Genomic DNA, 24,973 nt, shown 5'->3' with positions numbered 1-24,973 from the left:
AGACCCGCCTTGGCCTCCCAAAGTGCTGGGATTACAGGCTTGAGCCACCGTGCCCGGCTATATTTTTAAATCTTTTTTGAGATGGAGTCTCACTCTGTAACCCAGGCTGGAGTGCAGTGGCATGATCTTGGCTCACTGCAGCCTCTGCCTCCTAGGTTCAAATGATTCTTCTGCCTCAGCCTCCTGAGTAGCTGAGATTACAGGAGCGCAGCCACCATGCCCAGCTAATTTTTTTTCTGTATTTTTAGTAGAGATGGGTTTCACCATGATGGTCAGGCTGGTCTTGAACTTTTAACCTTGTGATTCGCCCACCTCAGCCTCTCAAAGTGTTGGGATTGCAGGCATGAGCCACCGTGCCCGGTCTTTTTTTTTTTTTTTTTTTTTTTTTTTGAGACAGTCTCAGTCTCACTCAGGCTGGAATACAGTGGTGTGGTCTCAGCTCACTGCAACCCCTGCCTCCCTGGTGCAAGTGATTCTTCTGCCTCAGCCTCCTGAGTAGCTGGGATTACAGTTGCACACCACCATGCCCAGCTAATTTTTGTATTTTTAGGTGAAGATGGGATTTCACCATGTTGGCCAAGCTGGTCTCAAACTCCGGACCTCAAGTGATCTGCTCTCCTCAGCCTCCCATAGTGCTGGAATTACAGCCACTGTGTCCAGCCTATGCAACTGCTCTTAAGTGTCTTATTTCCCCTAAGAGGCTCATCCTACTTTTTCTTAGAAGCTTTCAATTTCTGTTGTGTGTCTCTGCTCAGTCTCCCTCAAATTCACCCATAATCCTCCTGACTTCTGCAGATTCCCCAGTGCTCCAATGCATCACTCCACCTTCTGGGTTTTCTGCACTGCCAGTGTGATATACGAAGTATGCTGATATTTCTTCTAATGTCTGAGTTATATGAGGCAGATTCGTCTGTCAGGGTCTAAACATGCCATAACCATGGGTTCAAATTAGACTCTTTTCTTGCTTTTCTAGGGAGGAGGTGTGCAGTGAGTAGTAAAACAGGAAACAACCGTGTTACAAATCCACTTGGATTAACCTTTCAGTTACCTTTGCCGGGACTGGAGATATTTCAAGGTGAAGGGAAATTTTACGAATGTAGTCAAGTTGAAAAGTTCATCAGCCACAGTTCTTCAGTTTCGCCACTTCAAAACATTTCTTATGCTGTCAAAACGTGCATTTTTAATAAACATAGGAACGATTTTGTTGATTTTCCATTACTCTCACCAGAACAGAAAGCACACATTAGGAGCAAACCTTACAAATGTAAAGAGCAGAGCAAAGTCTTTAGAGTGTCTTCAAGCTTTCCTAATCCTCAAGTAATCCACACTGCAGATAAACCTAACAGATGTCATGAATGTGGTAAAGTCTTCAGAAACAAGTCATACCTTGCAGAACATTGGAGAATCCATACAGGAGAGAAGCCTTACAAGTGTAAAGAATGTGGCAAGCTCTTCAATCGATTTGCCTACCTTGTCCGACATGAGAAAGTCCATACAGGAGAGAATCCTCACAAATGTAATGAATGTGGCAAGGTTTTCAGTCGAATTACATACCTTGTACGACATCAGAAAATTCATACTGGAGAGAAACCTCATAAATGTAACGAATGTGGCAAGGTTTATAGTAGTAGTTCATACCTAGCACAACATTGGAGAATTCATACAGGAGAGAAACTTTACAAATGTAATAAATGTGGCAAAGAATTCAGTGTGCATTCAAGCCTCACCACCCATCTGTTAATCCATACTGGAGAGAAACCTTACAAATGTAAAGAATGTGACAAGGCCTTTAGGCACAAGTTTTCCCTAACAGTTCATCAGAGACATCACAACGGAGAGAGACCTTATAAATGTAATGAATGTGGCAAAGTCTTCACTCAGGTTTCACACCTTGCACGTCATCAGAAAATTCATACTGGAGAGAAACCTTACAAATGTAATGAGTGTGGCAAAGTCTTCACTCAGAATTCACACCTTGCAAATCATCACAGAATCCATACTGGAGAGAAACCTTACAAATGCCATGTGTGTGGTAAGGTCTTTAGACACAGTTCATGGCTCGCACAGCATCAGAGAATTCATTTATGAGCGAGTCCTTACAAACTGAGTATGGCAAACTCTATTATACGTTCTAGCATTAATCAACATGAGAGAGTCCACACTAGAAAGAAATTATTTAAATATAAATACAGCACAGGTGGTATCGAGACCTACCAAATCACAAGACATCAGAACATACGTCTTTAGTGAAGCCACACAAATGGATTGTGTGCTCCAAGGCTAACAAGTCAAAATATGTTGAACCTAATGATACGATGTGTGTAAAGGGTGCCAGGACACGTGGAAATGGTCTGTTACGTTCAGGTTATTAAAAATGTAATTATTTGGGTTTTGTTTGAAAGGCCAGGTGCGGTGGTCCATGCCTGTAATCTCAGCACAATAGAAAGCCAAGACAGTAGGATCACTTGAGGCCAGGAGATAAAGATCAGCATGGGCAGCACAGCAAGGGCCATCTCTACAACACGAAAAAGTAAGGCGGGCCCTTGACACATTTCTGTACTTCCAGCTACTCCAAGGCCAGAGGATTGTTCGAGCCCAGGACTTTGAGAGGTTGAGTAATGAGCTATGATCTTACTCATCTCTACTAGCGTGGATGACAGAGTGAGACGCTGTCACAAAAGAAAAAGGCTGCTTTTTATGACTTTCATCCTGAACTTTGAATCTCTTTATGTGCCTTCCCGACAGGCCTTTCACTGTGGTCTCAGGGAAAGAATCAGGAAAGATGACAGGGCTGACTTAATTAACTGAGGAGCGTTTCTATCCGATTTCCTGGAAGAATAAGGACACTGCCTTTTCAGATTAAATATTGTCTGTTTTAGAGACCATGTAGGTGGACAGAGAATAACAAAGCCATGAAGGCAGTCGTCATGTTTATTGCAATTGGCACACTATTTTTCTGACAGGCACAGTGCTGTGCGCTACAACAGATAAGAATTAGAGCACACTGTGACTTTAGGACACTGGGATTTTTATTCAAACAGAGGTCATTAGGGGCTGATTATGTAGTAGAGATGATGTAGGGGAAATGGTGGCCACCTTCTCCATTGAATAGCAATAGCTGTTGTTAGCAAAGACTGATTAAAAAGTACTCTAATTTTTGAAATGGAAGAAAGAACAGTTATATCAGAGTAAAGAGTTTAATCAAAACTACCAATGTGGCTGGGCGCAGTGGCTCACACCTGTAATCCCAGGACTTTGGGAGGCCGAGGTGGATGGATTGCCTGAGGTCAGGAGTTCAAGACCAGCCTGGCCAACATAGTGAAACCCCATGTCTACTAAAAATACAAAAAATTAGCTGGGCCTGGTGGTGGGCATCTGTAATTCCAGCTACTTGGGAGGCTGAGGCAGGAGAATCACTTGAACCCAAGAGGTGGAGGTTGCAGTGAACCAAGATCACGCCATTGCACTCCAGCCTGGGCAACAAGAGCGAAACTCTGCCCCCCTCCACCTGCCCAAAAAAATACCAATGTAACATGTTCTTGAGTAGGATTCACATTTAACTGCTGGCATAATTTGCAACTGTTTGATTTAGTGTCCATAGTTCTTAGGTTTGGAACAATAAAGTTTAAATTTTCCAAAGTGTGAATGATTCATTCTTTCTACCAATATTGTGTTTTATCCCATCCCAGGAGGATACTTTATAGCAGACAATAATAAGGCACCACTAGGACTTTTTTCTTTTTTTGAGATGAAGTCTTGCTCTGTCGCCCAGGCTGGAGTGCAGTGGCATGATCTTGGCTCACTGCAACCTCCGTCTCCCAGGTTCAAGTGATTCTCCTGTCTCCGCCTCCTGAGTAGCTGGGATTACAGGTGTGCACCACCTGCACCCTGCCCAGCTAATTTTTTGTATTTTTAGTAGGGGGGGGGTTTGCCATATTGGCCAGTCTGGTCTCAAACTCCTGACCTCAGGTGATCCACCCGCCTTGGCCTCCCAAAGTGTTGGGATTACCAGCGTGAGTTTTTTTTTTTTTTTTTTTGAGACGGAGTTTCGCTCTTGTTACCCAGGCTGGAGTGCAATGGCGCGATCTCGGCTCACCGCAACCTCCGCCTCCCGGGTTCAGGCAATTCTCCCCCAGCCTCCTGAGTCGCTGGGATTACAGGCACACGCCACCATGCCCAGCTAATGTTTTGTATTTTTAGTAGAGACGGGGTTTCACCATGTTGACCAGGATGGTCTCGATCTCTTGACCTCGTGATCCACCCGCCTCGGCCTCCCACAGTGCTGGGATTACAGGCTTGAGCCACTGCGCCCGGCCCTGGCCAGGATTTTTAAGGTTGATGCATCCACGACAATTTTGTGTGTTAAATAAAATGACATACACTTTTGGATATATACACTTGGGTAAGTATGATTTTGGGTAATAATATTTAGTACTTCAGTTATTCTCTCTACTCTTTTTTTTTTTTTTTTTTTTTTGGGATGGACTTTTGCTCTTGTTGCCCAGGGTGGAGTGCAGTGGGTGTGATCTCTGCTCACTGCAATCTCCCCTTCCTGGGTTCAAGCGATTCTCCTGCCTTAGCCTCCCGAGTAGTTGGGATTACAGGCATTCGCCACCATGCCCAGCTAATTTTTTTAGGTTTTTAGAAGAGACACGGTTTCTCCATGTTGGTCAGGCTGGTCTCGAATTCCCGACCTCAGTGATCTGCCCGCCTCGGCCTCCCAAAGTGCTGGGATTACAGGTATGAGCCACCACGCCTGAACTACCTCTCTGTTCTGCCCTGAGATGCTTATGTGGGTAAAGGGAAAACCACGTAACAGTGCAGCTTCGTCGTATTCCCTCAAATGTTCATCACTGTTGATGAACATGAGCTGTATTACGTTTCTGTGTGCCTTTTTCTTGTGTGCCAAATAAGACCCCAGGCACCTTTGTTTTCAGGAATCAGAAATACAGATAACAAAGTGTGGACTTCAGGGTGAAAATATTTCAACAATCATAGTATTGACCTTGTAGTACTCAGTGACATAATTTGAAAATGTTAATGTTCAGAAATGTTCTCTTAAGGATGAACACACAGTGGGAATTTTGATTTGGTAGATTAATTGGAAACTTCCTATTTTCACCCTCATAACCTTTTTGGTAATTTGAACTTTTTATCACTGTTCTGGAACTGCTTTGACATCCACCTCAAGTTTGGTTCAGATATTGAGAATGATGACGCCATGCACTGAAAATCGACATAGGTGACTGGCATGGAGTATTATGATTGTTAAGGGGTAGGACTGGGGTATGGGTGCCCACTTGTGGTTTGACCTTCCAGCTTGTACCAAAGGAATGGGCACTGAGGCTTTTTATCAGTTGACCAGATGGGCAGAGTAGGAAGAGGGAGTGCAGCGGTGTAGAAGGTGTTAGTGTTCAGACATCACAAAATGCAGTCAACTCTAGTGCTACACTGAATGCTTCCTCTGGAAACTCCTGCCATCTTGGTTAGGAAAGACCCCAATTTTCTTCATGTTAATATCTTACATTCTTTTTATAGCTACAGATACAGGTCTCATAATACAATGTGATTGTTGAAAACACCTGTGAAATACTGTTTAGTAAAATTGTCTAAGATACTTTTTACAGTAGACAATGAAAATTATTCTGTGGAAGTGTTTATAATAAATATGTATTATATAATTTATAGGATTTATTAAAATGTATTATAAATATGGTATTACTAGAAAGAGCATTTTTCCAAAAGCTATGGAAATGTCATTTTCCCATTATAGCATTAAGTAATATATTCCATGGTTCATTTTCTACTCTAATAAAAGTATATTTTGTGTGTTATATATGTAACACATATATATTTTTTTACTTTTTCCATATGTTGCATCCAGATGCTATGCTTGTGGGTTTTTTTGGTTGGTTTTTTTTTTTTTTTTGGGACGGAGTTTCACTCATGTTACCCAGGCTGGAGTGCAATGGCACGATCTCGGCTCACCGCAACCTCTGCCTCCTGGGTCCAGGCAATTCTCCTGCCTCAGCCTCCCGAGTAGCTGGGATTACAGGCACACGCCACCATGCCCAGCTAATGTTTTGTATTTTTAGTAGAGACGGGGTTTCACCATGTTGACCAGGATGGTCTCGATCTCTTGACCTCGTGATCCACCCGCCTCGGCCTCCCACAGTGCTGGGATTACAGGCTTGAGCCACCGCGCCCGGTCCTTTTTTTTTTTTTTTTTGAGACAGAGTCTCACTCTGTCACCTATGCTGGAGTGCAGTTGCACAATCTTGGCTCACTGTAGCCTCCACCTCCCGGGCTCAAGGGATCCTCCTGCCTCAGCCTCTGAATAGCTGGGGTTATAGATGTGTGCTGTCATGCCCGGCTAATTTTTGTATTTTTAGTAGAGACAGGGTTTTGCCATGTTGACCAGACTGGTCTTGAATTCCTGACCTCAGGTGATCCACCCGCCTCGGCCTCCCAAAGTGCTGGGATTACAGGCTTGAGCCACCACACTCAGCCTAAATACACTTCTAAGTTTTGTTCCATTTAACAGGTACACAGACTCTAACAATGGAAATTGAGAAATGCACTTTGCAACAATTCATAGTATCTCTGTTTTTAAGAGGAGGTCTCCGTATGTCGCTCAGGCTGGTCTCGAACTCCTGGACTCAGCAATTCTGCCTCATAGTCCTGTGTAGCTGGGATCACAGGCCTGCACCAGTATGCCCAGTTAGTGTTGTCTCTTGCATGTGACAGGAACAGACACCAGACAACCAAAATGAATACTTAGGGCCCCTCAATACCATTCCAAGACGGAGGTATGGGGCAAGTTTATGCTGACATTATTATCAGTTTAAACTTTCTCATGTTCCATTTGACAATTATAATGTGTGTTTATCATGTTTTGAATTTTTCATGTTAGAATATGTGGTGACAATGTTGTAACTGACTCCACTTCTAAATTCCTAGAAAACAGCAAAGGGTGGCCAGTTGCCATGGCCCACGCCTGTGATCCCAGCATTTTGAGAGTCTGAAGAGGGAGGCTCGATTGAGCCCAGGGATTCAAGACCACCTTGAGCAACAGAGGAAAACCCCATCTCTACAAACAGTTTTTTTTGTTTTTTTTTTTTTAATTTACCAGAGCATGCTGGCCTGTGGTCCTAGCTACTGTGGAGGCTTAGGAGGATCACCTGTGCCCCGGGAAGTCAAGGCTACAATAAGCCCTGCACTCCAGTCTAGGTGACAGAGCGAGACCCTGTGTCAAAAACTTATTAAATATCCAGGCGCGGTGGCTCACGGCTGTAGTCCTAGCACTTTGGGAGGCTAAGGTGGGTGGATCACCTGAGGTCAGGAGTTCATGACCAGCCTGGCCCTCATGGTGAAACCTCATCTTTAAAAAAAAAAAAAAAAAAAAAATTATTAAATAAAATAAAAATGAAAATTATTTGTGCCTGTCATTCTAGTTACTCAGGAGGCTAGGGTGGAGGATCTCTTGAGCCTGGTCCAGGCTGCAATGAACCCCAGTTGCACTACAGCACTCCAGTCTGGGCAACAGAGCAAGACTCTGTGATACTAAAAAAAAAAAAAAAAAAAGGCCTGGTGCAGTGGCTCACACCTGTAATCCCAGCACTTTGGGAGACTGCAGTGGGCAGATCACTTGAGGTCAGGAGTTTGAGATCAGCCTGGCCAACATGGTGAAACCCCTTCTCTACTAAAAATACAAAAAAATTAGCTGGGCTTGGTGACAGGCACCTGTAACCTCAGGCCAAGTTCCCATCCTTTGACTTATCAAGGATTACTGAATTCTTTGTCCCCACTGCCAGGTGCTCATGCACTGCCGCATACCTGGACCTTTCTAGCCTTGCTCCCTGCTCCACATAAAATGTCTTTTCTCTGTGGCTCTTGGGCATGTGCAAACCTTGTGGTTGGAGCATCCTCTACTGTAATAATCCTTTTGAATACCATCTCTCCCAAAGTATGAATTTGTGTTTTGACAGATGTAAATATTTTCATTATGCCATTTGTGTTGGAAGCTGTTCACTCTTTTTTGTATGTGTGGCTTAGGCTGTAAACTATACTCAACAGCTGAAAATAGTTCCTAGTTTAGTAAAATACTTTGAATCCTCAATGATTTGCATCTGCATTGTAATGATATTACAGGTAAGCATATGTAAAAATCTTTCTCTAGCTGAGGAAATACCCATTTTTATTTATTAGAGAAAAACTATATCCATGTTGGTTCCTTGAAAATTTTATGCTAATTTTATATCCTAAAAGGATCATATTTGGGGTTTATTTATTTATTTATTTATTTTAAGACTATTAGACTCGCTCTGTCACCCAGGCTGGAGTGCAGTGGCCTGATCTCGGCTCACTGCAGCCTCCACCTCCCAGTTCCAGTGATTCTCCTGCCTCAGTCTCCCAAGTAGCTGGGACTACAGATGTGCACAACCACGCCCAGTTAATTTTTGCATTTAATAAATTTAGTAGAGTTTTGTAGAGACAGGGTTTCACCATGTTGGCCAGGCTGGTCTCAAACTCCTGATCTCAAGTGATCCATCAACTGAGCCTCCCAAAGTGCTGGGATTATAGGTGTGAGCCACCTCACCTGGCCAACAGGATCATATTTCAATTAATTAACACTTCAAGGCCGGGCGGGGTGGCTCAAGCCTGTAATCCCAGCGCTTTGGGAGGCCGAGGCGGGTGGATCACGAGGTCAAGAGATCGAGACCATCCTGGTCAACATGGTGAAACCCCGTCTCTACTAAAAATACAAAAAAAACATTAGCTGGGCATGGTGGCGCGTGCCTGTAATCCCAGCTACTCAGGAGGCTGAGGCAGGAGAATTGCCTGAACCCAGGAGGCGGAGGTTGCGGTGAGCCGAGATTGCGCCATTGCACTCCAGCCTGGGTAACAAGAGCGAAACCCCGTCTCAAAAAAAAAAAAAAAAAAAAAAAATTAACACTTCAAGATGAATGTGACCTTCCAATGACAAGGATGTGAGAGAAAAGCATACTTATTGGCACATGTTAATTCACAAATATTGCCGTAAAATTATTGCCAGTAGACATGAGGCTATTTAAATTTTGATAATTTTCTTTTACTTTCTTCTAGGTTCACATGAAAAAGAATAACTTACCCACCAAATAACTTTTGTATTATTGCAAGATTGTTCTTTGGTGAAAATCAATCCAGGAGTCTTCTGAAGGCTCTCTTTAGGCTTCGTTACTCCTACATGAGAGAACATTAGGAAAATAAGACACCTAAAAAAGATCACAATTGTTAAAAATACGTTTTCTAATTACTCCCAGAATGCATATAAAGTGAACTTGAAATTACAGTATACTTTGAAATTATTGATGTAAGCATATTGCAATGTCAACTAAGTTTATCTGAAAGGAATTTGAGGTTAATTCATCTCAAACTGGAATAGAATAACATAAGAAATGTAAAAAAGAACGATGTAATTTACATGTATTTTTTAATCTTTTTTTTTTTTTTTTTTTTTTTTTTTTGCTCCCCCGCTTTCATTCAGGTTGGAGTGTAGTGGCACGATCTCTGCTTACTGCAACCTCCGCTTCCCGGTTCAAGCGATTCTCCTGCTTCCACCTCGAGTAGCTGGGATTACAGGCGTGTGCCACCATGTCCGGCTAATTTTTGTGTTTTTAGTAGAGACGGGGTTTCACCTTGTTGGCCAGGCTGGTCTCGAACTCCTGACGTCAAGTAATCCATTCGCCTCTGCCTCCCAAAGTGCTGGGATTACAGGTGTGAGCCACCACATCCGGCCAGTTAATGCTTTTTTTAAAAGCAACAACTGGTGACTTCACTTCTCACTAGCCTTAGCCCTCTACGCCCCTGGGGCTGTCCCTAGGAAACTCTGAAGCTGAGCACAGGGTCACCTCTGTTTCTCCCGAAAGAACAGGAATGGAAAAGGAGAGGATTTCTATTCTGCTTTGTGGGCCGTCAGCATGAAATTACATACTACACTCAGGCAGGGTTTTGCAGTTCACATATTAACTTACATCGCTTTCACAGACAATCCCAGGGCTTTTTAATTAAATTGCTAAAATTAGTTTTTATGTGTTTATTTCAGAGACAGGGTCTCTGTCGCCCAAGCTGGAGTGCAGTGGCCATCACAGCTGCGTGTAAACTCGAACTCCTGGGCTCAAGCGACTCAGCCTTCGGGATAGCTGGGACTATAGGTGCCCGACCCCACGGCCGGCTCAAGATTAGTTTTAATAGAAGGAATTTTCCCAGATCTAATCATCAGCTGACTTTGCTTTGCTGGGGCAAGAGTACAGTTCGGATACAGGTGAGCTGCTCCAGCCTCGCTAGCAGGTCTCACCTGCAAAACCCGGAAAACAGAGGCGCTGGGACGTGCAGGCCACGCCCCGGCCACACCCACCTGACCACGCCCCTGATTGACCACGCCCCGCCTGACCACGCCCTGCTCCGACCCCCTTCGCTGCGCGCGCAGTTTCCCACACACCCGGAAGCGGATCGCGTGGAGTGAAGGTCACGCCGTGGCGCGTGAGTTTCCCTTTGTCTACATTAAATCTGTGCTTCCCAGCTCCCCCGCGCTTCTGTACCCGGGATCTGAGGGGCCACACGGACCTTGAAACCCCCACACCGCTCCCTCTACCCCTACCAAATTCAGGCGTCTCCGTGGCAGTCCGGCTTCCCTCTGTGTTTAACTATGTTGGCGGCGGGTCCTGTCTTCAGTCTTTCTGCCACAGGGCCACGTAGTCACCTCCTATCGCGGAGTTTTCCTGCCTCACGTCCTTCAGTGATGCCTACACCCGCTCTACACCGCGTAAAGTCCTCCCTCGAGAGGTGGATTCCGGTCTGTCCAGTCTCCCTAGCCTCGCCCTTGTCGGCCCCAGAGCGCAGCGCTCCAATCTCAATCCCGGAGAAGCGGCGACCTCTGCCGGGTTCTGGGATTCTGCAGACCTCACCCCACTGTTGATCCAGACCCTACCCTTACCTCCCTTGATCCGGGGCCCCGTTGCTCCCCAGGCCTCCTGTTCCCAGCCACCGCTTCTCCGGACGCTGGCTGTGGGGAGGTGACTTATTCTGTCTCCTGACATCCAGTGTTCTTGCGTCCCAAATAACACCCCACTGAAAAGGCATTCTTCTTGTGGGCGCTGGATCCCAATCCCTTCCATGTGAGTGGGCGCCGAAAGAGTGATGGAGAGCGAGGGAGAAGAAAGGGAAATATTTTGAAAGAGAAAAGAAGATTGAGGGAGAGCCATAAGTGGACAGCAAAGTAGAGAGTGGATAAAGGATTTGTAGAGATGGAGAATGAGGCCGAGAATGTAGCAGGAGGAGAAAAGCAACTAGAGAAATGCAGAGAAAAGTTCCATCTCCGGAGACATGAAGGACAGCAAGGTAGTGAGAGGAGCAGCAAAGTGGGAGGTTCCTCAAACAGAGTGGGGGAGAGGAGGAGGAATTTGGAGCCAGGGCAGTCAGAGCAGCCTGGTGCTGGGACAGAAAGAGGGGTCAGCTGGTGACAAGGAGAGCAGAGGGAGAACCACAGCAGGGTGAGGCCTGGGATCTCGGGGTGCCAGAGAGTGGGGAAAAGGGGGTATAACAGGGAAGAAGGGATTTAACAGGGGGAGCAGAGGGGGACCAGAGACAGGGAAAGAGGCAGAACCGGGCATGGTGGCTCACACCTGTAATCTCAGCGCTTTGGGAGGCCAAGGCAGGTGGATCACCTGAGGTCAGGAGTTCGAGACCAGCCTGGTCAACATGGAGAAACCCCGTCTCTACTAAAAATACAAAAATTAGCCGGGCGTGGTTATGAGTGCCTGTAATCCCAGCTACTTGGGAGGCTGAGGCAGGAGAATCGCTTGAACTTGGGAGGCGGAGGTTGCAGTGAGCCAGTCGCGCTATTGCACTCCAGCATGGGCGACAAGAGCAAAAATCCTTCTCAAAAAAAAAAAGAACAGAAATAGGTGGAGATTGGGACAATCAAAGATTGGGCAGAGAGTTAGAAAAAGGGGTGAAACAAGTTGCCAGAATGGAGCAGGTGGAAGAGAAGTCATAGAAGGAAGAAGGGGAGAACCATCAGGAGAAGACAGAGGCTCAAGATGAGCAGAATCCTAGAGGGAAAGAAAGGGAAAAAAAGCTAGAAAAAGAGGGTGAGAATGAGAGATATGTACAGAATGAGGGAGGGAAACACACACTGCTGAGGAAAGAGGGGACCCTGGGTGCAGATGAATGGTGAATTGATTGGATGTTATGATTAAGTTGTGACATTGATTTCTCTATTTATAATATGAAATTTGCTTTAAAAATACAGATGAAGATGAGATGTACAAAACTCCTGTCTGTGAGGCTGGTGTATTTTATAATTCTTGGCATCAGAGTTTAGCGTCCACTCACATTCCCTGTTAAGGCACAGTTCAGTGACTTGAGTAATTCATTGTGGGTCACCTGCCTTCCTTCCCTGGGACAGCGAGTTTATAAGATAGCAGGCAAACCAAAGTGTTTTTCCTACTCTTGGAATCAACGCAATAGTGAACACTCGACACAGAATGCCTCATGTCTGATGAACAAAATGTGTGGGGATTACTTCCCACCAACAAGCAATTCATCAGACACCACTTGGGTGTTCTGTAGTTTCACTCAAGATGACACTGTCTACGTGGAGTTAGCCTCAGATCCCACAGGTTCGGGGCTTACTTCTACAAGGCTGCCCCCACTTCACATGCCAGTTGTAAGTTCAGGTTGGGACCTGAACTTCAACCGAACATTGAAAAATTGAAGATTCCCTTGACCCTTTCCTCAGATTTTATTAATTTGCTAGCTTGGTTTACAGAACTCAAGGAAAGATTTTGCTTAGTTTTACCCATTTGCTATGAACCTGGGATCCACAGAGGGGAGGGAGGCTGCGCGGGGAGGGAGGCTGCGCTCTGCATGGGTTTTGATCAGGGCTGAGTCTGTGTCCTGAATGGGGCAGCTCAGTCCAGCCCAGCTCCCCACAGCTGCAGCATGTGTGTGGGCTTCCAGGAGGGGAGCGAGTTCTAAAGAAAGGGGCCAGAAACTGACTTGCTCTTCCTAGAGGAGTTTCTTGTCCCTGCATCAACTCTGGTGCAGTGGGCAGCGGAGGACATCTTTCCACAGAGTGCGGTCTGACCTGTGTGTGTGGTTGTGGCACAGGAAGGGGAATGTGTTGATTCTGAGCCCTAAACAGCATATTTTAAACATTTAGGACTGACTGCTGAAGTGTCATGCTGTGTCATAAAAAAGCCCAGAAGAGAAGGAAGAGGAAAGCAAAGGAGTCAGGGATGGCTCTTCCTCAGGTAAAGTGATATTCTCAGTAGACTGTTCTATCTCCTTCCTTTCTGAAATGCCAGGCATTGGATTTGTGAGTTTTTTTCTGCATCTGAAGCGTCCTGCCTGACACATTTGCTGGCTCTCACCCATGCCTTCCCTCAGTCCCTCTCATGTCACTTAGATTCCATCTCCCGTGACCCAGTGACATGAACTTGGGAAGAGGCTGCACTGGGCATGGTCCTGGGAAGGGCTCACCCCAGACGTGGATGGAGACGGGATGTGGGCCCCGTGGTGTCAGGGCTGCTGGGCAGCAGGGATTGTTCAGGGGCCACATCTGGATGCACCGTCAGCCCTGTGTAGACCAGAAGCTGCATGTGGAAGTCATGTATTGTGCACAAGCACCTAGTAAATTCTAGGAAAGGAGTTGAAGAAGGAGAAACCTTTTCTGCCTGATTATTTTTTTTGGTGGTGGGGGACCAAGTCTCGCTCTGTCATCCAGGCTAGAGTGCAATGGCATGATAGCTCGCTGCAACCTCTGACTCCTGGGTTCAAGTGACTCTTGTGCCTCACTCTCCCAAGTAGCTGGGATTACAGGCACCCGCCACCACACTTGGCTATTTATTGTATTTTTAGTAGAGATGGAAGTTTCACCGTGTTGGCCAGGATGGTCTTGAACTCCTGACCTCAGGTGATCCACCTGCCTCGGCCTCCCAAAGTGCCGAGATTACAGTGTGAGCCACCGCGTCCAGCCTTCCTGCCTGATTTTTACTACATTTGAAGTTAAATGCCTTTCCCAGTTTTTATGTCTAGCTTGGTTCAGGAGGACGTTTTATCAGCATCCTTAGCACATGCCTCTCACAGACACTGATTTTCCTTCAGGGAGTCCCCTGCAGCAGCTGTGTTGGGCAAAAAATATAATTTTGCTCAGAGATTGGAGCAGATTTTTCTTTTTTTTTTTTTTTTGAGGCGGGGTTTTGTTCTCGAGGCTGGAGTGCAATGGCGCGATCTCGGCTCACCGCAACCTCCGCCTCCTGGGTTCAGGCAATTCTCCTGCCTCAGCCTCCTGAGTAGCTGGGACTACAGGCACGTGCCACCATGCCCAGCTAATTTTTTGTAGTTTTTAGTAGAGACGGGGTTTCACCGTGTTGACCAGGATGGTCTCGATCTCTTGACCTCGTGATCCACCCGTCTCAGCCTCCCAAAGTGCTGGGATTACAGGCTTGAGCCACCGCGCCCGGCTGGAGCAGATTTTTCTTGTCATTAGAGAGGGGGAAATCATATTCTTGTCCACCAATTATTATTATCATTTTTTAACATCAGATTATGTATAAATTTGTCTTATAGGAAAACTCCAAATGTACAGGTTAGGCCATCAAATGCAAAGCATGCCCTGTCCTAAATGTCTAAATGACATGTATGTAGTTGTTATGGAGGGCAGCCTTCCACTCTCCCCTAGTCTCACTGGGGACTCACTGCTGTCAGCTCTGTCAAGAGTGAGAGCAAGGGCCGGGCGCGGTGGCTCACACCTGTAATCCCAGCACTTTGGGAGGCCAAGGTGGGGAAATTGGGAGTTTGAGACCAGCCTGACCAACATGGAGAGGCCCCGTCTCTACTAAAAATATAAAATCAGCTGGGGCATCGTAGTGGGCGCCGGTAATCCCAGCTGCTTGGGAGGCTGAGGCAGGAGAATCGCTTGAATCCGGGAGGCGGCAGTTGAGGTGGGCTGAGATCTCACCATTGCACTCCAGCCTGGGCAACAAGAGCAAAACTCCATCTCAAAACAAACAAACAAAAAAGAGTAAGTCCTGTAGAGATACATTTATACAGCATTATGGTATTTTAAGTAAAATTCTCAGTGATTGCCAGGCGCGGTGGCTCAAGCCTGTAATCCCAGCACTTTGGGAGGCCGAGGCGGGTGGATCACGAGGTCAAGAGATCGAGACCATCCTGGTCAACATGGTGAAACCCCGTCTCTACTAAAAATACAAAAAATCAGCTGGGCATGGTGGCGCGTGCCTGTAATCCCAGCTACTCAGGAGGCTGAGGCAGGAGAATTGCCTGAACCCAGGAGGCGGAGGTTGCGGTGAGCCGAGATCGCGCCTTTGCACTCCAGCCTGGGTAACATGAGCGAAACTCTTCTTCTAAAAAAAAAAAAAAAAAAAAAAAAATTCTCAGTGATTGTTTTGTGATACTTTGTTCTGTACGTAGTGAAAATTTGCTCCTTTACACCCTCATGTGAAGGTTCTCTGAATTAAAAATTGGTCACCTCTCTGTTTTTAGTGTCTGGCCTGGTTTAGGGAGGACATGCTTTTCTGTCCAGCTGGAGACTCGGGAGGTCCCGAGCCTTGTCTGGGATGGGTCCTCCCAGGGCTTTGCTTGTCACTTCCTCACTGAAGCGGGTGGCCAGGCTCTGCTCGGGAGCTCCCCTTTCTGTACCTGCTCTGCGGCCTGCGTGGGGCCATAGGAAAGGTGTATGCCCATGTTACTGCGCGCCCTGATTCATGCTGGTGTCTTTGTTTTCAGTGGCCTCCTGACCTGGGGCCCTGTTATTTCTATCCTTATGTTCAATCAAGACAGAAACTTGTCCCTCAGGCAGTCCCCTGAAAAGTCAGAAGGTTGGATAGACATTCCCATTGTTTTCCTCTCTCAGGAGAAATGAGGAGTTTGCAGTATCCTCTTGACGATGGCATGTCACGCCAGGCAGGGGCTCTGGCGAGCAGGTGTCACACATTTTCCCACTGGTCTCCCAGCAGGTTCACTTAGTACTGGTGCATCTCTGGGTGCAGCCTCCTGAGTGGCCTCTGGATTTTTCACAAAGGCAATTGGCCCATGTATTCTTGTTTAATTTGTGTCTACAGGGATTCAAAGTGGTCTGGGGCTTTCTATTCTTCTGTCTTGCTGACATTACTATTTTAGTAGAGTTGCAGATTTCTTACACAGGTCTGGAAGGTCTTTTAGTTAGAGGCCATGTATATTTCTTTTTTTTTTTTTCTTTTTCTTTTTTTGCTGCAAAGACGTACCCAAAGGCCATGTATATTTCCTAAGGGAGATATAGGATGTTTCTTTACTGTATGTGTCTTTTTATAAATAGTGCTGCTGAAGATGGAAACTCATTTCAATATATTTTTTTCTTTTTAAAAATTTCTTTTTTTCTTCCTTCTCTTCCTTCCCTTCCTTTCTTTCCTTCCTTCCCTCCCTCCCTCCCTTCCTCCCTTCCTTCCTCCTTTTCTTTTTTTTTTTCTTAGACAGAGCCTTGTTCTGTTGCCCAGGCTGGAGTGCAGTGATGCGATCTCAGCTCACTGCGACCTCCACCTCCCAGGTTCAAGCAATTCCCTGCCTCAGCCTCCGGAGTAGCTGAGGTTACAGGCACCCATCACCACACCCAGCTAATTTTTTTGTATTTTTAGTAGAGATGGGATTTCACCATCTCGGCCAGGTTGGTCTTGAACTTCCGACTTCGTGATCCATCCGCCTTGGCCTCCCAAAGTGCTGGTATTACAGGCATGAGCCACCACACCTGGCCTTCTTTCTTTTTGAGATTGAGTCTTGCCCTGTCACCCAGGCTAGAATGCAGTGGCACGATCTCAGCTCACTGCAACCTCTGACTCCTGGGTTCAAGCTATTCTCATGCCTCAGCCTCACGAATAGCTGAGATTACAGGCGCCTGCCGCCACACTCAGCTAATTTTTTTGTATTTTTAGTAGAGATGGGGTTTCACCATGTTGGTTAGGTTGGTCATGAACTTCTGACCTCAAGTGATCCTCCTGCCTTGGCCTCCCAAAGTGCTGGGATTACAGGTCTGAGCCACTGTGCTAGGCCAGTATATTCTTGTTAGTTAATATGCTAAAATGACATTCTTTGTCTTGGTTATAATCATGTTGTTAATTATTTTTTTTTTAATCCAGCTCTTTCCTACCCCAATCCTCACTATTTTTTTTTTTTAACCTCTTCTTCTGGTCCCTGCTCACGCATCCTGTGCAGTGGTGATTGGCTGGAGAAAAGACCTAGCCCCTTTTCCTTGCCTAAAAGTAGAGGAAATGTCTGCCATGTTTACTGCTGATTATGATTCATGAGCTGCTCTTGCTTAATAAAACCATGGTTGTTTTTGTTCTCCAGTTTTATTTTTGGTCTTATTTTTAATTGTATAGTAATTTCTTAAGATATATACTGCTAAGATATTTTCTTTGACTTAATTTGTTAAATTATAATATATCATTAATAAATTTTTTTTTTTTTTTTTGAGACGGAGTTTCGCTCTTGTTACCCAGGCTGGAGTACAATGGCACGATCTCGGCTCACCGCAACCTCCGCCTCCTGGGTTCAGGCAATTCTCCTGCCTCAGCCTCCTGAGTAGCTGGGACTACAGGCACGTGCCACCATGCCCAGCTAATTTTTTGTAGTTTTTAGTAGAGACGGGGTTTCACCATGTTGACCAGGATGGTCTTGATCTCTTGACCTCGTGATCCACCCGCCTCGAACTCCCAAAGTGCTGGGATTACAGGCGTGAGCCACCATGCCCGACCCAGTAAATTTTCTATAATGTATTAATGTTTTATTAATGGAATATATTGATAAACCCCGCCAGTCATGGTGGCTCACGCCTATAATCCTAGCACTTTGGGAGGCTGAGGTGGGTGGATCACCTGAGGTCAGGAGTTCAAGACCAGCCTGTCCATCATGGTGAAACCCCATCTTTAAAAAGAAAAAAAAAAAGAAAAATAAACCCCATTGGGCTTTTGTAAATATATAAATACCTAAATTTTATGGACACAATTATTATATAAGTCAGGGGTCAATCACATATGTGTAGAATCCCAGCTTTTTGGGATGCTGAGGTAGGAGGATTCCCTTGAATGCAGGAGTTTGAGACTCTCCTAGGCAACATGCTGACACTCAATCTCAATTTTTAAATATATTTGTATCATGTTTTGTATATAGATAGAGATGGGATCTCCCTACCTTGCCCAGGCTGGTCTCAAACCGCTGGCGTCAAGCAGTCCTCCCACCTTGGCCTCCCAAAGTGCTGGGATTACAGGTGTGAGCCACCAAGCCCAGCCTACATTTGTATTTTTGAATCTGGGTATTTAATAAAGATTGGAATTCAACCTGCTGTTTTTTTTCATGGTCTACCATTTTTTAATGGCTTAATATATAATAATGTTTATAAACTAAATTGAATACAATTTATAAATTTTTGTTGCAAACATGCTGTAATGTACATAGCAACAATCACTATGACAGGTGGGTGCAGTGGTACAAACCTTTAGTTCCAGCTACTTGGGAGGCTGAGGAAGGAGAAACATTTGAGCCCCAGGAGTTCAAGGTTGTAGTGCACTATGAATAAGCCACCGCCATCCATCCTGGACAACATAGTGAGACCTTGTCTCTGGAAATTACAAAAGTGATGACAAATGTCATCTGAAAGATAGGTTGTTAACAGACAACTCCTATTTCAGTTGATGTGCATAAGTGTATATGCGTGCTAGTGTATATGCATCTAAGTGTACATATATATACATATATATAAGTGTGTGTGCATGACTGCACAGATGAGCAAGCCTCTGGTTTTGTTAAAGGCACGTCATCTTTTTATATACATATATATATTTTTTTCACAGTTGAAATTACACTGAAATATTTTCCATGACCACAGAAATTGTGCTACACCATTGTATTAATGAGTCGATGGCTGTGAATAATAACATTTATGGGATACATGTGTGTACTCACATATAATAACCTTTTATGCAGGTCCATGATTTTATCCCTGAACCTGTTTTAACTTCTTTCAATTAGGTAATTGTCAATTTACTTTTGATGCTGATCTGGTCACTGTTTGATGCTTCAGGTTTGGTTCTAATGCTCGGACACCTGGGATCGGTGCTTACTCTGCCGTTTTTAGCCCTTACACCTGGGGCGAGTTTCTTAGACTATCTGTGACACAGCTGTCTTCTCAGTAAGACACAGCTCTTTCTTTCATGGGCTTTTGCTGTCTTAGTACATTTAAAGCATTTAGAATAGTACCTATCACATAAGTGTTTAAAAGCATCAGTCATTGTTATTGTTATCATCACAGTTTTATAATTCCCTTTTTTTTTTGAGACAGAGTCTCACTCTGTAGCCCAGGCTGGAGTGCAGTGGCGTGATGTCAGCTCACTGCAACCTCCCCCTCCCGGGTTCAAGCGATTCTACTGCCTCAGCCTCCTGAGAAGCTGGGATTACAGGCACCCACCAGCACACCTGGCTGATTTTTGTATTTTTAGTAGAGACGGGGTATCGCCACATTGACCAGGCTGGTCTTGAACTCTTGACCTCGGGTGATCTGCCTCCCTCGGCCTCCCAAAGTGCTGGGATTATAGGCGTGAGCCACTGCACCTGACTTACAATTTTTTTGTTACAGCCACTGCGGATATTGTCATCTCTGAAGATGCCACTTGTATTGGAGTGTCGAAAATAATATCTGTTGCTTCTGTACAGATTGTAGAGAAAACTGTGGGTTTTTTATTTGTATTTCTTTGTTGTTCTTTTCTTTGAGAAGGAGTCTTCCTCTGTCGCCAGGCTGGAGTGCACTTGCATGATCTCAGCTCATTATAACCTCCGCCTCCTGGGTTCAAGTGATTCCCCTGCTTCAGCCTCCCAAGTAGCTGAGACTACGGGCATGAGCCACCACACCCGGCCTCTTATTTTTGTTTCTTAAATGCCCACACTATGAGTATCTATATTGATTTTTAAAATGTAACTTATTATAGAAAAGTATAATAAACCACAATTAAAAGGCCGGGAGTGGTGGCTCATGTCTGTAATCCCAGCAGTTAGGGAGGCTGAGATGTGTGGACCAGTTGAGATCAGGAGTTCGAGACCAGCCTGGCCAGCGTGGCGAAATTCTGTCTCTACTAAAAATACAAAAATCAGCCGGGTGTGATGGTGCACACCTATAATCCCAACTACCTGGGAGGCTCAGGCACGAGAATTGATTGAACCCAGGAGGTGGAGGTTGGAGTGAGCCAAGATGGCACCACTGCACTCCAGCCTAGGCGACAGAGCAAGACTCTGTCTCAAGAAAAGAAAAAAACACATTATAGACACAGCTACATCACAAATACCTTAACATGGATTTGTCAGAACTTTCACTTCAATCGAGTTAATCTTTCCAACTCTCTTCTCATTTTGAGTGAAGACAAATTCCCTTTCCATATCCTGTTGGTAAAATGTGTCTTCATTTTAGGGACACTTGACATTCACGGATGTGGCCATAGAATTTTCTCAGGAGGAGTGGAAATGCCTGGACCCTGCGCAGAGGGCTTTGTACAAGGATGTGATGCTGGAGAACTACAGGAACCTGGTCTCCCTGGGTGAGGATCTTGCCCCTGCAGAAGCGGGGATCTGCCCTTGGTTTCTTGGCACTGTCCCTTGAGTGCCTCCTGGGAGCCTCTGTATTACTTGACTGAGATTAAAACCTTGTTGACTTGGGAAGGGTATGGTGGCTTACGCCTATAATCCCAGCCCTTTGGGAGGCTGAGGCAGGCTGATCACCTGAGGTCAGGAGTTTGAGATGAGCCTGGCCAACATGGTGAAACCCCGTCCCCACTAAAAATACAAACATTAGCCAGGTGCGGTGGTGGGTTCCTGTAATCCCAGCCACTGGGGAGGCTGAGGCAGGAGAATCGCTTGAACCCGGGAGGTGGAGGTTGCAGTGAGCCAAGATCACACCACTGCACTCCAGCCTGGGCAATAAAAGCAAAACTCCATCTAAAAAAAAAAAACAAAAAACCTTGTAGACTCAAAAATGAAAAGCTCCATAGTGTTGTTTTCTGGAGTTGAAATGTCTCTTTTCTTCAGATACTCTGTCCCCTTCAGTGTACATCATTGTGGGTTACCAGGGCTGAAGTATGCATAAAACCTTTCTTGTTTGCTTTTGAAATTGAGTCTTGCTTTGCTGCCCAGGCTGGAGGTCATTGATGTGCTCTTGGCTCACTTGAGCCTCAGCCTGCGTCTGCCACCATGCCTGGCTAATTTTTGTATTTTTCATTTTTACAGTGTTGGCCAGGCTGGTCTCAAACCCCTGGGCTCAAGCAGTCCACCCTCATCAGCCTCCCAAGGTGCTGGGATTACAGGCTTGAGCCACCACACCCAGCTGCATAAAACCTTATGGCAAACTTTTAAGATGCCCACGTCCCTGTTTTCTACTCCTGGGCTTTATACTCAGGAGTTCTTGGAAGGGAGCTCGATGTCTGCATGTTACAGTATTCCCTAAGCGTCCAGTCTGTGGGTGATTTTGTGAAACATTATTGATTCATTTGTGATAGCCTCCCCCCTACTTAGACAGAGGGCTTGGATTTTGGAGGTGCCACAGTACAGTTTGATTCTTTTTTTACAAACAGGAATCTCTCTTCCTGACCTGAATATTAACTCCATGTTGGAACAAAGGAGGGAGATCTGGTCTGGTGAGAGTGAAGTGAAAATAGCAAAAAGTTCAGACAGGAGGGAATGCATCAAAGTTGTAAACAGAGGTAAGAGCTCAGATGGGCAGGGTGGAAGCCACGCTGTTGTTTGGGCTTTTTTGTTTTGTCTTGTTTGGGTTTTTTGTTTTTATTTTCGTGTTTGTCTTGTTTTTGAGACAGAGTGTCACTCTGTCATGAAACAGAGCCTGGGAGACAGAGCAAGACTTGGTCTGAAATACACATATATATTTTTTTGACTGGAGATTTTATTTTTTCTTTCTTTTTTTTCTATGTATTCACTTATTTGAGATGGAATCTCACTCTGTTGCCGAGGCTGGAGTGCGGTGGAGCGATCTCAGCTCACTGTAATCACGCCCCGTCCCCCCCACCGCCCCGGGTTCAAGGGATTCTGCTGCCTCAGCCTCCCAGGTATCTGCAATTTCAGGCACCTGCCACCATGCCTGGCTAATGTTTTTTGTATTTTTAGTAGAGATGGGGTTTCACCATGTTGTCCAGGCTGGTCTCAAACTCCTGACATTAAGTGATCCGCCAGCCTCGGCCTCCCAAAGTGCTGGGATTATAGGCTTGAGCCACTGTACCCAGCCTCTTTTTATTTTGCAGATACAGGAATCTGGCCATGTTGCCCATGTTGATTTTGAATCCCTGGGCTCAAGTAATCCTCCTGCCTCAGCCTCCAAAATTACTCTTGATTACAGGCATGAGCCACCATGCCTGATCTTAATTTTTGTTTTGAATTTAGATTTAATTGGTTGCCAGGAATATTTAACTCATTTCTCCCACAATTTCACTCTCTCCCCTCCCTGCTTCCTTTCTGTTTGTACGAATTTCAGTATTTTGGATACTCAAAGTGGAATCATACAGTATTTATCTTGTTATGACTGGCTTATCTCACTTAGTGTAGTGTCTTTCAGGTTCATCTATTTTGTAGCACATTTTAAAAAATTGTATATTCTTTTAGGACTGAATAATGTTTTTCTCTTGTCTGTACCACAGTTTGTTTAACTGTCCATCCGCTGGTGGACACATGCATTACGTCTACCTGTTTGTTATTTTGAATAATGCTGCTATGAACATGCGTTTTGTTTTCTTTTGTTTTTTGAGATGGAGTCTCACTCTGTCACCCAGGCTGGAGTACAGTGGTGTAATCTTGGCTCACTGCAACTTCTGCCTCCCAGGTTCAAGCAATTCTCCTGCCTCAGCCTCCTGAGTAGCTGGGACTATAGACGCATGCCACTATGCCGAGATAATTTTTGTATTTTTAGTAGAGGTGGGGCTTCACCGTGTTGGCCAGACTGGTCTCAAACTCCTGACCTCGTGATCCACCTGCCTCGGCCTCCCAAAGTGCTGGGATTACAGTTGTGAGCCACAGAGCTCAGCCTTGAGCATGGGTTTTTAAGTATCTCTTCAAGATGATATCTTCATTTTTAAAAAAATTATTATTATTTTTGTTTGTTTGTTTTTTCGAGACACACTCTTGTCTCCCAGGCTGGAGTACAATGGCTCCATCTCAGCTCACTGCAGCCTCTCCCTCCCAGATTCAAGCAATTCTCCTGCTTCGGCCTCCAGAGCCACTAGGATTACAGGTGTGTGCCACCATGCCTGGCTAATTTTTATATTATTAGTGGAGACAGGGTTTCACCATGTTGGCCAGGCTGTTCTTGAACTCCTGATCTCAGGTGATCCGCCTGCCTCGGCCTCCCAGAGTGCTGGGATTACAGGCGTGAGCCACCGAGCCTGGCCACTTTTTTTTTTTTTTTTTTTTTTTGAGAGGGAGTCTCGCTCTGTTGCCCAGCACACTGGTGTGCAGGAGCACAATCTTGGCTCACTGCAACCTCCTCCTCCCAGTTTCAAATGCTTCTCCTGCCTCAAACTCCCGAGTAGCTGGGATTACAGGCACCTGCCACCATACCCAGCTAATTTTGCATTTAGCAGAGATGGGGTTTTGCCATGTTGGCCAGATCCCACAGGTTGAAGGCTCAGTCTCCAAGACTTGCCCTCATCTCACCAGTTAAGTTCTAGGCGTCCAGAACTTCTGACCAAAGGGCATCAAGTTGGGGTTCCCTTGACCCCTTCTTTGGGCTTAATTTGCTGGAGCAGATCACAAAGCTCACAAAACCACTTACTTAATGTTTACCGGTTTATTATAAAAGATACTTCAAAGGGTACCGAGGAAGAAACATGTTGGGCAAAGTATGGCGCAAGGGGCATGGAGCTGCCATGTCCTTCCTGGGTGCATCACCATCCAGGAATCCCCATATGTTCAGCCATTGGGAAACTCACTGAACCCAGTCTTCATGGATGCTTATGGTCAGCCTTCCTTCCAACAGAGTATAGAGTGGGACTCTCTCTGGGGAAGGTCTTAAGACCCACCATCAGAAAGCTGGGGGAAGATGAGAGTCCTGCCTTGAGGCAGGTGAAAGGAAGGCTAGAGAAGGTTAGAGAAGTTCTGTTTCCTGAGGCCTGCAGGGAAGGCCTAACACACCCAACATTATAACCAAAGACTGTAGCAGGGGCCGTGGGAGTTATTAGCCAGGAACCGCAGGTAACAACCAATGTATATATCTCTGTGTATTATTTATTTTTAATTCCTTTTTTTTTTTTTTGAGATAGAGTCTCACTCTGTTGCCCAGGCGGGAGTGTAGTGGCGCGATCTTGGCTCACTGCAGTCTCTGCCTCCTGGGTTCAAATGATTCTCTGCCTCAGCCTCCTGAGTAGCTGGGATTACAGGCGTGCACCACCATGCCTGGCTAATTTTTTGTATTTTTAGTAGAGACGGGTTTCACCATGTTAGCCAGGATGCTGTCTATCTCCTGACCTTGTGATCTGCCTACCTCAGCGTCTCAAAGTGCTGGGATCACAGGCGTGAGCCACCGTGCTCAGCCTGTATCTCTGTGTATTATAACACTACATGGGAATTCTGGAACCAGTCCTCCCTGGAAACCAAGGAACAGCTGCATTCTGAATAGAAATAATGCAAGTAGGATTTCTGTGTTCCTTTTTCCCCCTAATTATGGAGGAAAACTCTTCATTCTTTAAGCATTGAATATGATGTTACCTGGTGGCGTTTTATATATGGCCGCTATTAAGTAGATGCTTTGTATTCCTAGTGTGTTGAGTGTTTTTATTGTAAGTGATTGTTGAAGTTTTTCAAATGTTTTTCTGTATTAGCCAAGATCATTGTGTGGGTTTTTTTCTCTTTATTCTCTTATTGTCAGGTATCACGTGGATTCATGTTCATAAGT

At 45.4% G+C, this 24,973-nt stretch overlaps 2 protein-coding genes across 5 annotated transcripts in view; both read left to right on the top strand.

Annotated features, from left to right (window-relative positions):
• The window catches only part of ZNF766 (zinc finger protein 766), a 24,044-nt gene extending 20,736 nt beyond the window's left edge, over window positions 1–3,308 (top strand). The window contains exon 4 of one of the 2 annotated variants that reach the window (XM_032264367.1): window positions 974–3,308. In XM_032264367.1, the coding sequence (XP_032120258.1) occupies window positions 974–2,088 (1,115 nt within the window). In that variant the 3' untranslated portion in view covers window positions 2,089–3,308. The remainder of the gene's footprint in view (window positions 1–973) is intronic. The other variant, XM_032264368.1, reaches the window with a different exon arrangement.
• A 7,133-nt stretch (window positions 3,309–10,441) lies between these two features.
• The window catches only part of LOC116540713 (zinc finger protein 480), a 201,146-nt gene continuing 186,614 nt past the window's right edge, over window positions 10,442–24,973 (top strand). Inside the window, exons 1-4 of one of the 3 annotated variants that reach the window (XM_032264364.1) lie at window positions 10,442–10,521; window positions 13,205–13,295; window positions 20,495–20,621; window positions 21,651–21,779. In XM_032264364.1, coding sequence (XP_032120255.1) covers window positions 13,224–13,295; window positions 20,495–20,621; window positions 21,651–21,779 — 328 coding nt within the window. In that variant the 5' untranslated portion in view covers window positions 10,442–10,521; window positions 13,205–13,223. The remainder of the gene's footprint in view (window positions 10,522–13,204; window positions 13,296–20,494; window positions 20,622–21,650; window positions 21,780–24,973) is intronic. The other 2 variants (XM_032264365.1, XM_032264363.1) reach the window with 2 other exon arrangements.

Source organism: Sapajus apella, unplaced genomic scaffold (genome assembly GCF_009761245.1).
Source record: "Sapajus apella isolate SASKATOON/1434 unplaced genomic scaffold, GSC_monkey_1.0 scaffold144, whole genome shotgun sequence".
Classification (NCBI taxonomy): Eukaryota; Metazoa; Chordata; class Mammalia; order Primates; family Cebidae; genus Sapajus; species Sapajus apella.
This window is presented reverse-complemented; position numbering and strand designations above follow the sequence as displayed.